The sequence below is a fragment of the Typopeltis vanoorti genome, chromosome 21 (genome assembly GCF_054136105.1).
Source record: "Typopeltis vanoorti isolate ZY-2024b chromosome 21, IOZ_Tvanoo_1.0, whole genome shotgun sequence".
Lineage (NCBI taxonomy): Eukaryota > Metazoa > Arthropoda > Arachnida > Uropygi > Thelyphonidae > Typopeltis > Typopeltis vanoorti.
Window position 1 is genome coordinate 62643408 of NC_143569.1, and position 13080 is coordinate 62656487.

The 13080-nt window shown below is 35.9% G+C and overlaps 1 protein-coding gene across 3 annotated transcripts in view; it reads left to right on the forward strand.

Moving 5' to 3' along the window:
* Positions 1 to 13080, forward strand: part of icln (chloride nucleotide-sensitive channel icln) — an 85259-nt gene that overhangs the window by 10895 nt on the left and 61284 nt on the right. For all 3 annotated transcript variants that reach the window (XR_016550125.1, XM_090411105.1, XM_090411106.1), the window contains exon 2: positions 11086 to 11236. Coding sequence is in view for 2 of the 3 variants with exons in the window: in XM_090411105.1 (XP_090267231.1) it covers positions 11118 to 11236 (119 nt within the window). In the remaining variant the exon portion in view is untranslated. The remainder of the gene's footprint in view (positions 1 to 11085; positions 11237 to 13080) is intronic.

Sequence of the window (13080 nt, forward strand, 5' to 3'; positions counted from 1 at the left end):
AATTCGTAAAAGTGTTATTCGTAACTAAGTAATATATATATATAATGAATGTTATGGCAGTTTCACATATGGAATTCGGTTGAAGAGAGTTAGCATTTCAACTCAATTGTCAGCTATGCTTTTATATTTCGGTTGCGCGATCTTTTGTTAATACCGCACCAATCATATGCACGTTTTAATAACCTGCCTTTGCTGTCTGTTTCGCGTTAGGCTTAATTACCTTAAAGGGAGAAAAGTCACAAAAGAGAAAAATGTTCCTGGTGCGGAGATTCCCTTATTCAGGTAATATTCACTAATTTCATGTTATCAGTCTATGGTGTGCCAGTATCGGTAAGTGGTGCTATTATTTGATCTATTCTACATTAAAAAATTTAACCCTGAGATGGATAAGTGGCTGCTAAAAAATAAAAAAATTCCTGCGAAACAATCAGAAGAAGCAGAAACAGACTCAAAAAAAAAAAAAAGGACAGTATTTCGTATTTTACCAGAACAGCCCACATCGCCTTCAGAACCAAACGGTAAGAGCAAAAAATGTAATATATGCATTTGATTTTTGTAATATTTGCTGTGTATGTTTTGTATTGAATATAAATACAATAAATATTATAATAATATATCTCTCTATTATGATTTTTTTTCGAGGGGGGCCGTGAAATATTTTAATTTTTGCAAAGGGGGGCCCTGACATCCAGAAGTTTGGGAAGCACTGGTGTAGTACATCTATGCATCTTTAAGTGGGTTTGCAATTGTAATATGGTATTATCTTAAGCTTATTTTCACAGTTAATAGCAAGAATTAGCTTATTGTAATTAAATACTTGAAAACATTGTATATAATGAAAAGGCTTTTTTATCTTGCAAAAGACAAGTCAAAAGTGAGTCTGACTCCACAGGGAGTGCTATCTACTTTCTTGTTGTTTTCATGATTATTATTTCTTTTCATAACATTTAGTTTTGTTTAAAACATCACCCATAGCAATATTTATGTAAACTGGACCAATACATTGATTAAGTAAAATATTTTTGTGGCTAGTAGATTTGTTGTATTTCTGGAGCCTTGCCTGCACCTATCGTTAAATTAGTTATAACCCTACCAAATCATACAATACATAAACAATTACATAAGCTCCTTAATGAAAATGTTAACTAGGATGAAAATATGTTACACACTCCTTGGAAGGACTTCTTATTTAAATGGTCATTCAAAAATCCACAAAGAAATTTGTCGTGTAAGATCCGTTTTGACTCTCCCACATACAGAACTGCAAAGTTTCTTTCACATCTATTAACTGCCAATATTGGACAATTCAGGCTATTCAAGAATTCAATACATTTTCTTGGAAAAAAAAAATCAGATATTGAAATACAGCAGTCAGATAATTTAGTCAATTTTGACATTGTTTGCTGTTTGATAATATCAAACAATGGAATGTTTGTAGTTTTCTGTATGATGATTTCCCTCCTGATGTTGAAGATTTTGAATCTGATATACAATCAGAATACTTCAGCTGGAAAAACAAGCTCTATAAACAAATTGAAGGCACAGCCATGGAAAGGGTTTTTTCTCTGTCCTTAATGAACTTTTTTTTTTTTTAACCATCTGGAAGATACTTTGTTTTCTCTTTTTGGTTTTGGTCAATAATGTTTTTACTGTTTAGCCTCATTCTGAAAACAAACTTACCACCTTCCTACGCTTGATCATTGGCCTTGATCCACATATTCAATTCACCATGGTAAAAGAAAATGCTGGTATATTTCGCCCACCGATTTGAGGTCCCTCGAAACTACTGCGCATGTCAGAAAAAGGAGAATCCATTCCAATAATAGGGTAATCAGTCTGTCTTCTGGGATGTAATAATAAACAAACTGAGTTTGTTTATTATTACAGGTCGGAAAATTTAGCTTTTCTTTTACGAACATTGTTGTTTTTAAAGTGTAACTATTTTGCTTGTATAACAGTTGGAAAAATGTACGTAGAGTGTTAATACGTGCAAATACTGCGTTCTATATAAAACAATGTCACTTCGCTCCATGATAAGTTTCCTTTTAGGACTTTTTAAAACAAAATCCGATTTCATGAAGTATTTTCCTTAAAGTTTCTCTTTTCCAAGGAAAATTAATTTTTTCTTTAAGCACAGGAATCAATTTCGGAACAGTTGGCACTCTTTTCTCGAATACGTAAAATTCGTGAATAGCTCTTCTTATAACGTCTACATCAAAATCATTCAAAGCTACGGTTTCGGTGGTTTTCTTTCTCTGGCGCTTTTTTTTTTTTTTTTTTTTAGGAGATTTAATTTTTGGCTTACCTTCACCTTTTGATTCCCTATGAATTCTTTTAACAGTCGACCCCGATACGCCCGCAATTGCACTTGCACGTTTTATGACTTGAGAAAGGGGAACAAGAAGACGGCCTTCTGATGATTCTTTTTCGCAGAATGTCAGCACATTATTCAATATTCTTTTGCAAGAGCTACTGAAACGTTTAACAACAGAACTTATTGACTGTACCGGATCCATCATACAAATTAATAATAAAAAAATAATGCAAAAAGAGAACAACAAAAATCAAGCTAGTACTAGTACGGCGGCAGACAAGAAAGCACGTGATTTTGCATGTTGGTGACCAATTCGTACATCCTTCATTTCTTTCTCCCCTTCAGCATGAATCGACTATTCTTGGCACAAAGCCAAGAAGGTATCTAGAAATGGTGGGCGAACTATAGTTTCTTGGACATTTTTCTTACTTGATGATTACATAAGTTTCTGTTGTTTAGCATTTCTGTAGAAAGTTTGCCGGCCTGGTTTGTCGAGTGGTTAGCATGTCTTCTCTCCAGCTGAGAGGCTGCTGGTTCGAATCCCACTATGGGCATGGATGTTTGTGATTGTCCTACAAACTTTGTGTGGAAAGGGAATCTGCGACCCTACCACTTATTCTAGCAGAAGACATCATTGCCAAAACCATGTGAGATACAGCAGTGACCATACAGCATCTACGAATGTCAAATGTGGAAAAAAAAAAAAAAAGTAGAAAGCTTCTGGTGTTGAGACCATATGCTTTTTGATAAATAACAAGTTTAATAAAAAATAAATATAATCCTACAAGCTCTGGAAGTCATCAGATTTACATCATCTCTTATTTCTGGTCTCTCTTTTTTTTACTTTTACTAAATACCCCTGATAAGGCAAGTCTGATGACTTACGAAACTTGTAGGGTTATATTTGTTTATTTTTATTAAACTTATTTATCAGAAAACATATAATCTCAATACCAGAAGCTTTCTGTAGAATCTTTCTAACTCACACAGCCTCCAATACTTTGCCATCCAGTGTTTACCAGAAATCTACCTTTACTGGTACATCAAAAGTCTGCTCATCATACCTCTCAAAAAATCAGTGTCATTAATTAATAGAGCTTATATTTGTTCCCTCTCCCTCAGGCTTGCAACATGAACTTCTTGTTGTAATCCTTTTGAAAACTTTAATGGAATTATATGGTTATAATTCTCATCAAATCCAACAAATTCACTCCTACATATCGACTCCTAAGGATTCTTTGCTAGACTGGAGTTCCATTCCCTTGTATTTCTGGTATCTCTGAACCTATTAGTAGAATTTTGAAGAAGTTTTACCTTAATTCCATATATTTTCCTATCAACAAAATTTCCCATCTGTTACCATCTACAAAAGACAAACTCTCAACTATATATTTATCTGATATTTACTAGATCTCTAGTTAGTATTCACACTGGACATCATTTTGATGTTGTAGAGTCACTCCCGAACCTCATTGAGTTTTGGGAATGAAGAATTCTGCTAGAAGAAATGGTAGGGTCGCAGATGCCCTTTCCAGAAAGAGTTAGTAGGGCAATCACAAACATCCATGTCTACAGCAGCATTCAAATCCACATCCTCTTGGCTGGAGAGTGGATATGCTAAACACTTAACCAACCAGGCCAACACCAGACCCCTTGTGAATGTAATTTGACATACTTTGGGCAGACAGGGTCTGCTCGAAGTATGTGAGAAAAAAAATTAATGAACATCAGTACTACATTGAATACCTGAAACCTCAAAAGTCTGGTCTGACATAGTATAGTAGGATACTAAACAGTATCCAGTGGAATGAAGCAGTTTTAAACATGAACAGCTTTTTAAAGAAAGTTATGAAGCCTTTTACACTGGTCTAACTTGAATTAGAATGATTCTCTTTACCCCCCCCCAAAAAAAAGTTTGAAAAGTTATAAATTTCCTAAGGATGTAGTTAAGGAATTAATATTCAATGCTTACAGAAAACTATGCACAGAGGCATTTCGGTATGAAATATGTTCTCCCCAAACTGCAATGCAGCTATGACAACATTGTACCACGCTTAGCATGATTTGAGAATTCTTGAGGCAAACTAGCCAACTACTCCAGAGTAGTTGGCCTTGTTTGTTTTCTGGAGGGGAATTTTGACCAGCAATACCTGTTCCTATTGCTTCCTAAACATGTTATATGGGATTGAGATCTGAGGAGTTTTCTGGCCACTCGGTGTGGCATTGTCATCCATAAAAATGAATTCTTCGCCATTATCCCTCTCCACACCATGACCCAGCACTGCTGTATCTATCTCTTTCAAGAACATTCTCACTGTGGTAAGCAGTACCACTTTCATGCCAGATTAATTGTGTCTAGTATCAGAGGGAAGACTATTCTTCCCTCCGAACCTGTAAAGAGTACATTAGCCCAATAGTGGCTTGTCCAGTCTTTATGGATACAACTGCACCAAAAATGTGCTCTATGATGAGCTGTTGATAAAGGGACACAGACTACAAGCCTTCTGGCATATAGGCCTATTTGTCACAGATGTCTTGCTGCAGTTTGTCGAGATATCTGCATACATGTGTTTGAATGGAGCTGATTTGCAAGCTGACCTCTCATGGTGTGTCAGTTGCGTTTTACTGTTATAACCAAAAATCTGTCTTCGTTCTCTGTGGTAGAGCGAGGACAACCTCTTAGCAAATGTTGGGAACAGATTCCATTGGTTTGAAACACTGTCCCAAACTTGGGTACAATGGCAACTCTATGAGAGATTCCAAACTTTCTGGCAATACCAGTAATTCTGCAGTCTTCCTCATTCATTCAATAATGATGTCTTTGAGACATTACAAGACATCCAAGTTTGCAAACTTGGATGTTTGCAACAATCTGTATTTGCAGTTGTAATCTTCAGAAATAGTGTTCATCCTTAGGTTTTGTACACCAGTGTATTATTCTAGTACATTGTAACCATTTTTAATTGGTTAACCAATTGTTATGTAAACCTTATAATTAATGGATCCTTGTATTCCTGTTCTTTGAATTGCTTGTTGTTTCCACACTAACAAACTACTGTTATCTTCATTACAAAATATCTATGCTTTTTCATGAAATTTTATTACTTTGGTTTTGATTGTTATGCTGGTACTCTTTGAAGATTAGATTCCATTTTGAGAATTATTTTTATTTTCAGCAGTCTTAGCCTTTGAATGCATGCCTTTGCATTTATAACAATTACCATTTACTAGTGTGTGTGTGTGTGTGTGTGTGTGTGTGTGTGTGTGTGTGTGTGTGTGTGTGTGTGTGTGTAATCTATTTAATTAATAATAAATGAGATGACGATTATATACAATCATAAGAGAAGGATAAATTTCATAATTGCATTCTTGTATAATGTTATCATTTGTTATCACAACAATTGAACCTCATGCTGCTCCTTTTTTGACACATGGATTATAAATTTTGTTTAATCTAGTTTTATATTGAATGGTGTGGTTGAATTGGCTAGACAATTTTAATAGTATTCCATATTAAACTTCATCAAGCATATCATTTCAAATTGTTTTGCCAATAAAAAATTGAAGTGTAATGGAGATGGATAATTTTCATCAGTAGTAGATCAGTCTTGATCCTGCTACTGGTTTAACAATGGGATTTGCTGCACCAGAGCATACTGAAACAAAATATAGTTTGAAAACAATTATCACATCAGACTTGCATGTGTCTGTGTGCTTTTGATTCCATACATGAAACGTAGAAAGGCCTATAAGCACATCCGTGCCATGTATGAGAGAGGTGGGAATTGAGAAAGTAGTTGGTTGACATTTTTCTTGAAGAATTGTTAGGGGTTGCTTCATGAGAAAGCTTGTTCCAGGGCACTGATAGATAGGATAAATAAGGAAGAGGAGAAACAGGTTTGGTGTGTTTACAGCTATGCTGGAAAGGGATACTGGGCAACTGCTGCTTTTGTTTTAACAGGCACAACAGAAAGTGAAGGATGATGGTTACCAGTTCAATTGAACAGTGACTCAAAGTGCCTATATACAACAGACACAGAGTTGAAACATTGTAAGGTAGAGGTTGAAGTGAGTGTAAGGGATGGATCATCTATGAGCAGCATCAAGAATTTTTAGAGAAGTTTTAGGTGCACACAGACTCCAAACATAAGCACCATTCTAAGGATGAAGGGAATTGGTACAGAGGTAGATGGGGTGGGTGAAAAGTAGTGTCTAGAGCAGAGAAGAATCTTGCTTTTTAGTGGCTGTGGAAGACTAACATTTATCTCTAGAAGAATCTAGAGATAAATGTTAGTCTAAGGAGAGAGAGAGAGAAATCTGATCCAGGTTTATGTATTATTTAGAGTAAGGTTAGTGAGCTGAGATCCTGTTTGCAAGGGAAAACTTCATTTTGGTGGCACTGAAGTTGACACTGAGTTATCCTTGCCTCTGTCGATGATGGTATGGAGATCATTATTTAAAGCACTGCATGGTTTATCAAATGAATAGGACTAAAATAACGATATCTTCAGCAAAGCTGCAGTTATGATTAGTCGTTATTAAGAGTAGGTCATTTACGAGGGGGAGGCTGAAAAGTTCTGATAAACACCTAGAACAAAAAATGATATTAAAGCAACTGATATAACCACAAGAAAGGACATATCTTAAAACCCTTTAACCTCCATGTTTTATCAAATTATAATAATTTGTTCTTTTTCTTTTAGGATATATATAAGATGACATGTCAGGTTTTGAAGAAATTCGAAGATACAGAGGTGTTGGCCGCCATCAAGTTTTTCATGCTACAATAGAAGTCGGCAACTGATATTCACCAAACTTTCTGAGAGACTTTAGGGGACTGTTTTCCAGTATATCCAACAGTTGACAAATGGGTAGCTAAGTTTAAGACTGGGCATCCTGAGACAATAGATGCCCCCAGGTCAGGAAGGCCTTCCACAGCAATTACACCTGAAAACACCGATGCAGTCCATGACATGATCCTTGATGATAGATGAATACCAGCCAAAAACATTGCAAAGACTGGGTGATATCCAGAGAATGAGTTGAGGTGATTATCCACCAATATCTGGAGACATGCAGAAGCTCTCAGCAAAGTGGGTTCCCAAATGGTTGAATGCCAACCAAAAGAGAGAATATGTACTGTCATCTCTAGGGATTTGGGGTCATTTTGAGAAATCGGGTGTAAATTAATTTTGGCTTGTATTGGGACTGGGGATGTAACATGACTCCATCACTATGACCCACAGAGCAAACCACAGAGTGGAGACACAAAGGTTCTCCATGGCAAAAGAAGTTCTGAATCCAGAAGTCAGCAGGGAAGATTTTTGCCATCGTCTTTTGGGATATGGATGGTGTAATCCTTATCAAGTACCCCCAAAAAGGTGAAAGTTACAGCAGCAGTAGTTTATTCAGCAGCTCTGAAGGAATTGAAGGAGGTACTGAAGGAAAAGTGCCACAGAAAACTAAGCAGAGGCATGCTGCTCAAGAAACCCAATAGACAATGCACAATTTGGGTGTTCAATGTCTGCCTCACCCACCCTATTTGTCAGACCTGGCTCCATCTGACTATTTCCTATTCGCAAATTTAAAGAAACACTTGAAAGGAACAAAATTTACCACAGATGATGAAGTCATGTCTGCAGCTGAGGACTGGTTTGTGCGACAAGGGAAATACTTTTCTCAGAGGATTGCAAATGATTGAGCAACGTTGTAATAAGTGTATAACACTTTGTGGGGAATATGTTGAATAACGTGTAAGTTATATGGTTCTAGCTCAATTTCTTCATGATCATTATCACAACTTTTCAGGGTATAGGAGAAAGAATGTGTGATAGAGTAGAGAGAGAGAGCCCTTAGGTACTCCTGCATTGGTGGCAAAGCTCAAACAGCAGTAGCCATCTATCATGATATAGTAAATAACCCGAAAGATTGTTGTCCAGTTACAGAGGGGGAGTGGCAGATAGACCAAAGGATGGCAATTTACTGAGCAGGTCTCAACGCCAGACACTCAATGCTTTGGAATGTCAAGAGCAACAGCATATTTCTCCAAACCTTTCCATTACCAGGCATGTGTCCAGTGGTGGATGATGTAGGCTAAGACATCAGCTGGGGGAGTTTTATTTATTTATTCGTATGGATTTTTCTCCCCTGTCCCTATTGGGGCGAGTTGAGCCCCCCCCTCATGGGGGGGGTTAAGTATTTATGGCTGTAGATCTGTGTGTTCACTGGGCTGGTTTGCCTGCTTGCAGGATGAAAAACGCCAGATAAACTGACGGAAAAAACCCTACTGTCCGTGCCCAAGACCGGCTAACTTGGCTATGGCTGAGGAAGATCCTCAAATTCCTCACGTCTTCGATGGGAATCGAACCTGGGACACTCCTCCCCAGTCATATGGTTGTGAAGCGCATAGCCACTAGGCTAACCGTGCTCGGGAGTGATGGTCACCGATTAACTAGTGGACCTCTAGGTGGTGGAGAAGTTGACATAATAATGGAGAAAGTCATCGATAGTAATCTTCCATCACCTCAAGCCTCTCCATAATAATGGAGAGGATTGAGGTAATGGAAGCAATCATATATCTCCCTTTTTTGTAATTGGCTGGATATATGATTGTTTCTATATCCAGCCTTGTACTCATCCCAATTGCTTTTATGCATTGGGATGAGTACAAGTATAGAAGATTGTAGAGATGATAGCTCTCCAGAGCATGCCCTTTGAGTTCAATTGGAGAGATGCCATCAGGGAAAGAAGACTTTAGTGGCCAAATTTAGTATTGTTCTGATGTTTTTTGCCAAAAAAAAAAAAAAAAAACTACAGGAGACATAGAGTGCTAATATTCTGGTATGGTAAGAGGCAGTTTACCTTGGTCATCTTTTATAGGAGTTCAAAGAAAAAGTAAGGTCAGCTTTATATCTTTATCAGAAAGAAATCCATCCCTTCTGATATCTAATGCCCATAGCAAGATATCAGAAGGCATGACTTCCATTTGGACAGAAGGTAAGTTTTTTGCTGCTGGCATTTATGAAGTCATTAGTTTTTTTTTTTTTTGTTTTTTTTTTTTAATGATTGTTTTCCATTCATTGCATGCTTCTGCATAGGTTGTGTATAAAGCTGGGGGGTTCTTGAAGCCACTTGCAGTAAGCTGAGTTTTTTTCTTCAACTGCTTTGGTGCACTTTATGTTGAATCAGGGCTTAGAAAATGATGACAATTTAGGGTAGAATAGGGAATGAAGTCCTTTATTCTGGTGAGGATAATTTCTGGGATTCACTTGGAGAAGAAGATTGGATCAGAAGTGTGGAAGCAATAGTCAGACTATGGAAAGGAAGAGTTGAAATCCTGGAGATTGTCCCACTTAGTACCTTGTAGTGCCAGAGTACTTGAAGTTGGAGGTAGTTAGAGGAGGGACATTTTATCAGAAAGGATACTTGCACGAGATTGTGGTCTGAGTTACCAATAGGAAAGGTGACTTCTGCAACATATCTGGAAGGAGAACTGGTTCAAAAGAAATCAATGATATCGAGAGAGAGAGAGCAGGGGGATTATCAATAATTCTGGTTGGTTGATATATGATTTAATTTAGGACATTGCTTAGCAAAAATTTTCACATCTCATCCAGTTTGGTCAATGGTGGAAAAGGGGTGCCAGTTTGGAGTTGTGGATATTAAGTTTACCTAGAAAAGGATAGTTGGATTGCAGATAGTCATGCTTCATGGAGGGGAAAGTGAAGAGGTTAGAGTTGTTTTCAGAGTTTGGAAACTTGTAACTGCAACAGATATATGTATACTACTAAATGAGACAAAGAAACCTTGGGTCAGAGGAGGTCAAAAGCATATTTTAAATTAGCAATTCACTGGCAAGTAATGTCAGATCTCTCACAAAGGAACAGATGCCACCCTTATGGTGAAAGGAATCATGAAATGCATCATTTGGATATTGAAGGTAGACAGTAGATGATGTAGCTACAGTTTTGGTTTCTTCAAGGGTAGGAAGTCTGATCTGGATGATTGAGATGATGAATGTCATTTATGTTGTTTATTATTTTAACGGTATAATAGAACACAGAAACTAAGTAAATAATTAATTTATTAACTTGATGCTGATATTTCGCTGGTATTAAAACCAGCATCTTCAGAGCACAAAAACACTGTTTGTCACAATACGCGAGACTAAAACAACATGGTGTACTTAAACAAAATTGTAGCAGCAACACAAAGACTAGAGTCCTGATTTTGGCGCCCTCTATCTGAAAAAAAAAAAAAAGATGCTGCTACAATTTTGTTTAAGTACACCATGTTGTTTTAGTCTTGCGTATTGTGACAGTGTTTTTGTGCTCTGAAGATGCTGGTTATAATACCAGCGAAATATCAGCATCAAGTTAATAAATTAATTATTTACTTAGTTTCTGTGTTCTATTATACCGTTAAAATAATAAACAACATGTTCGACGAACACATAAGTCTGTCCACACGTTTAAGAATGTCATTTATGTTGGTGTTTATTCCATGGATGCTGATTGAATGAATGAATGACACCAATGTACAAGAATGCTATTGTGAAATGCACATTTTTCTGATCTTTGTGATAGTTACCATACTTCTTTCCTTTGAGAACTATGGACCTCCTTTCTATAAACAAAAATTTTAAAAGAATAAAATGCATTCATGTGATTCTCATATTTTCATACTTGTTTTTTTCTAGTACTGTTAAAAAGATTTTTTAAATTGGGCTGTTTTGTATACAAATATTAAATTTCGACAAATATTTTTTGCAGGTATTTGTCATAAATTTATAGCAATCAGAAAAATGGTAGTTCTTACAACATTTCCTCCACCTGCCGAAGGAATTAAACACTGTGAACCTAATACTGTTGCACACATACAGGCTAGGGACTTGGGTAAAGGAACACTTTACATAGCAGAAAGGTAATATTAAAAGAAAATTTATTTTCCTGAGTTATTTCAAATGACTAATTTGAAACTCTAGTTATTTACTATCAAGTGTGATTGTAACTGCTTTATAATATGATTCCCTCATATTAAGTTGCCTGTTTTCTCAGTGTAATTTAAATAAACTTCTTTGTCAATAATCTGTAGAATACCCAGATGTTTACAAATTATTATTCTCTAAATCCATGCTTATTGATTAAAGGTGAAAATTGTCATATAGATTTCAAAACTGGCTATTTTATACTCAATTCAGTAATTTCTTTTACAAAAAAACTATTCATTAATTGTTACTAGTAAAATAAAAGGATGCATAGATACCATACATTTGGTGCATGGTTACCATAAAATTGCATACATACATTTAGTGTGGTATTATTAATTGTTTAACTGTTAGTAATCAACAACATACGAAGCTACATTTATGGTTATTATTAATATCTATAGATTAGTTAACGAGGATGTAGAAAAAAGAAAATCTGTTTTGTCATATTACGTTGAAAATTTCCCAGTTAAAGTAATTTTAATTCGTAGCTTCCAGAATGGCAAAGTGAAATATATTCAAATTTCTTATGAAATTATAATCAAAAAATATACTGGTCATCTTTTTGGTCCAGATATGTTTTAAAAAGTATAAGAAAATGAATAAGAGATATTCATGTATAATAAATGAATGAGAGATATTTAGAAATTTTATTTGAAGTTTATTTAAAATTTAAGCAATACTTCATGAATCAATTTTTGAATAATTTAGTACTAGAAAGAAATAACAGAAATTATTCAACTTTCTATAATGACTTCATACATGAAAAGTTGCAGGATTAATAACACAATAGCTTATGGAGAAAGAAGTAAATCTATTGATACGTTTCTTAAAGAGTTGGAGGTTGTACTTGGTGGGAAAAACAGTATGGGAGAGATGGTTTTAAAGAATAAAGGTAGATTGAATGAAGGAAGATAATGTGAAGTTTGTTTGGTATATTTGGCGTGGACAGTGTATGGGTGTTGGCCAGTGGCTGATCTAGTTCTCATCATCAAATTCCTGACATGTACCCTCAAGGGGTGTACAGCAGCGCTTCCCAAACTGTGAGCTGTGAGGAGTTGGTTTGTTGAGGAGGCTGTGAAACAATGAAATCAAATTTAAAATGTTTTAAGACTAAGTGTGCCATGTTAAATGTGTATGTAAGATGCTAAAAATGTAATATTTGCATTTGATTTTTGCAATTATTCGCTCTGTATGTTTTGTATTGAATATAAATACAATAAATATTATAATAATATATGTCTGTATTACGATATTTTTTCCGATGGGGGCCATGAAAAAAAAAATGCTTCCGAAGGGGGCCTTTACATCCATAAGTTTGGGAAGCACTGGTGTACAGGATATGACAGTACTACATGAAAAATTTACATCATTACTAATTTCCTATCTACTATTTTCCTCCAAATCAATCTGTTACCTGTTAACTCCAACATTACCAGATCTTATATTTCTGTCTTCTAAGGCACTTTTTACCGTATCAATCCACCTGTATCTTGGTCTTCCACTGGGTCGTTTTCCTGCCAACCTGGCAGAGAAAACTTGTTTTGCTAATCTTTCTTCTCCCATTCTGTTTGTGACAATACCACCTGAGATTAGCTCCGCTAACACATTCCTGGATGCTAACAGTGTTAAGTTCTTTCCTAATATCCTGATTTTTAATATGATATTGCCACTGATGCTATCTGTTCACGCCTCTAATCTTTCTCAGGACACTCATATTTGTGGTCTCTGGTGTTTGGTCAAGTGTTTTATTTCTAAACCAGCTCTCAGATCCATAAGT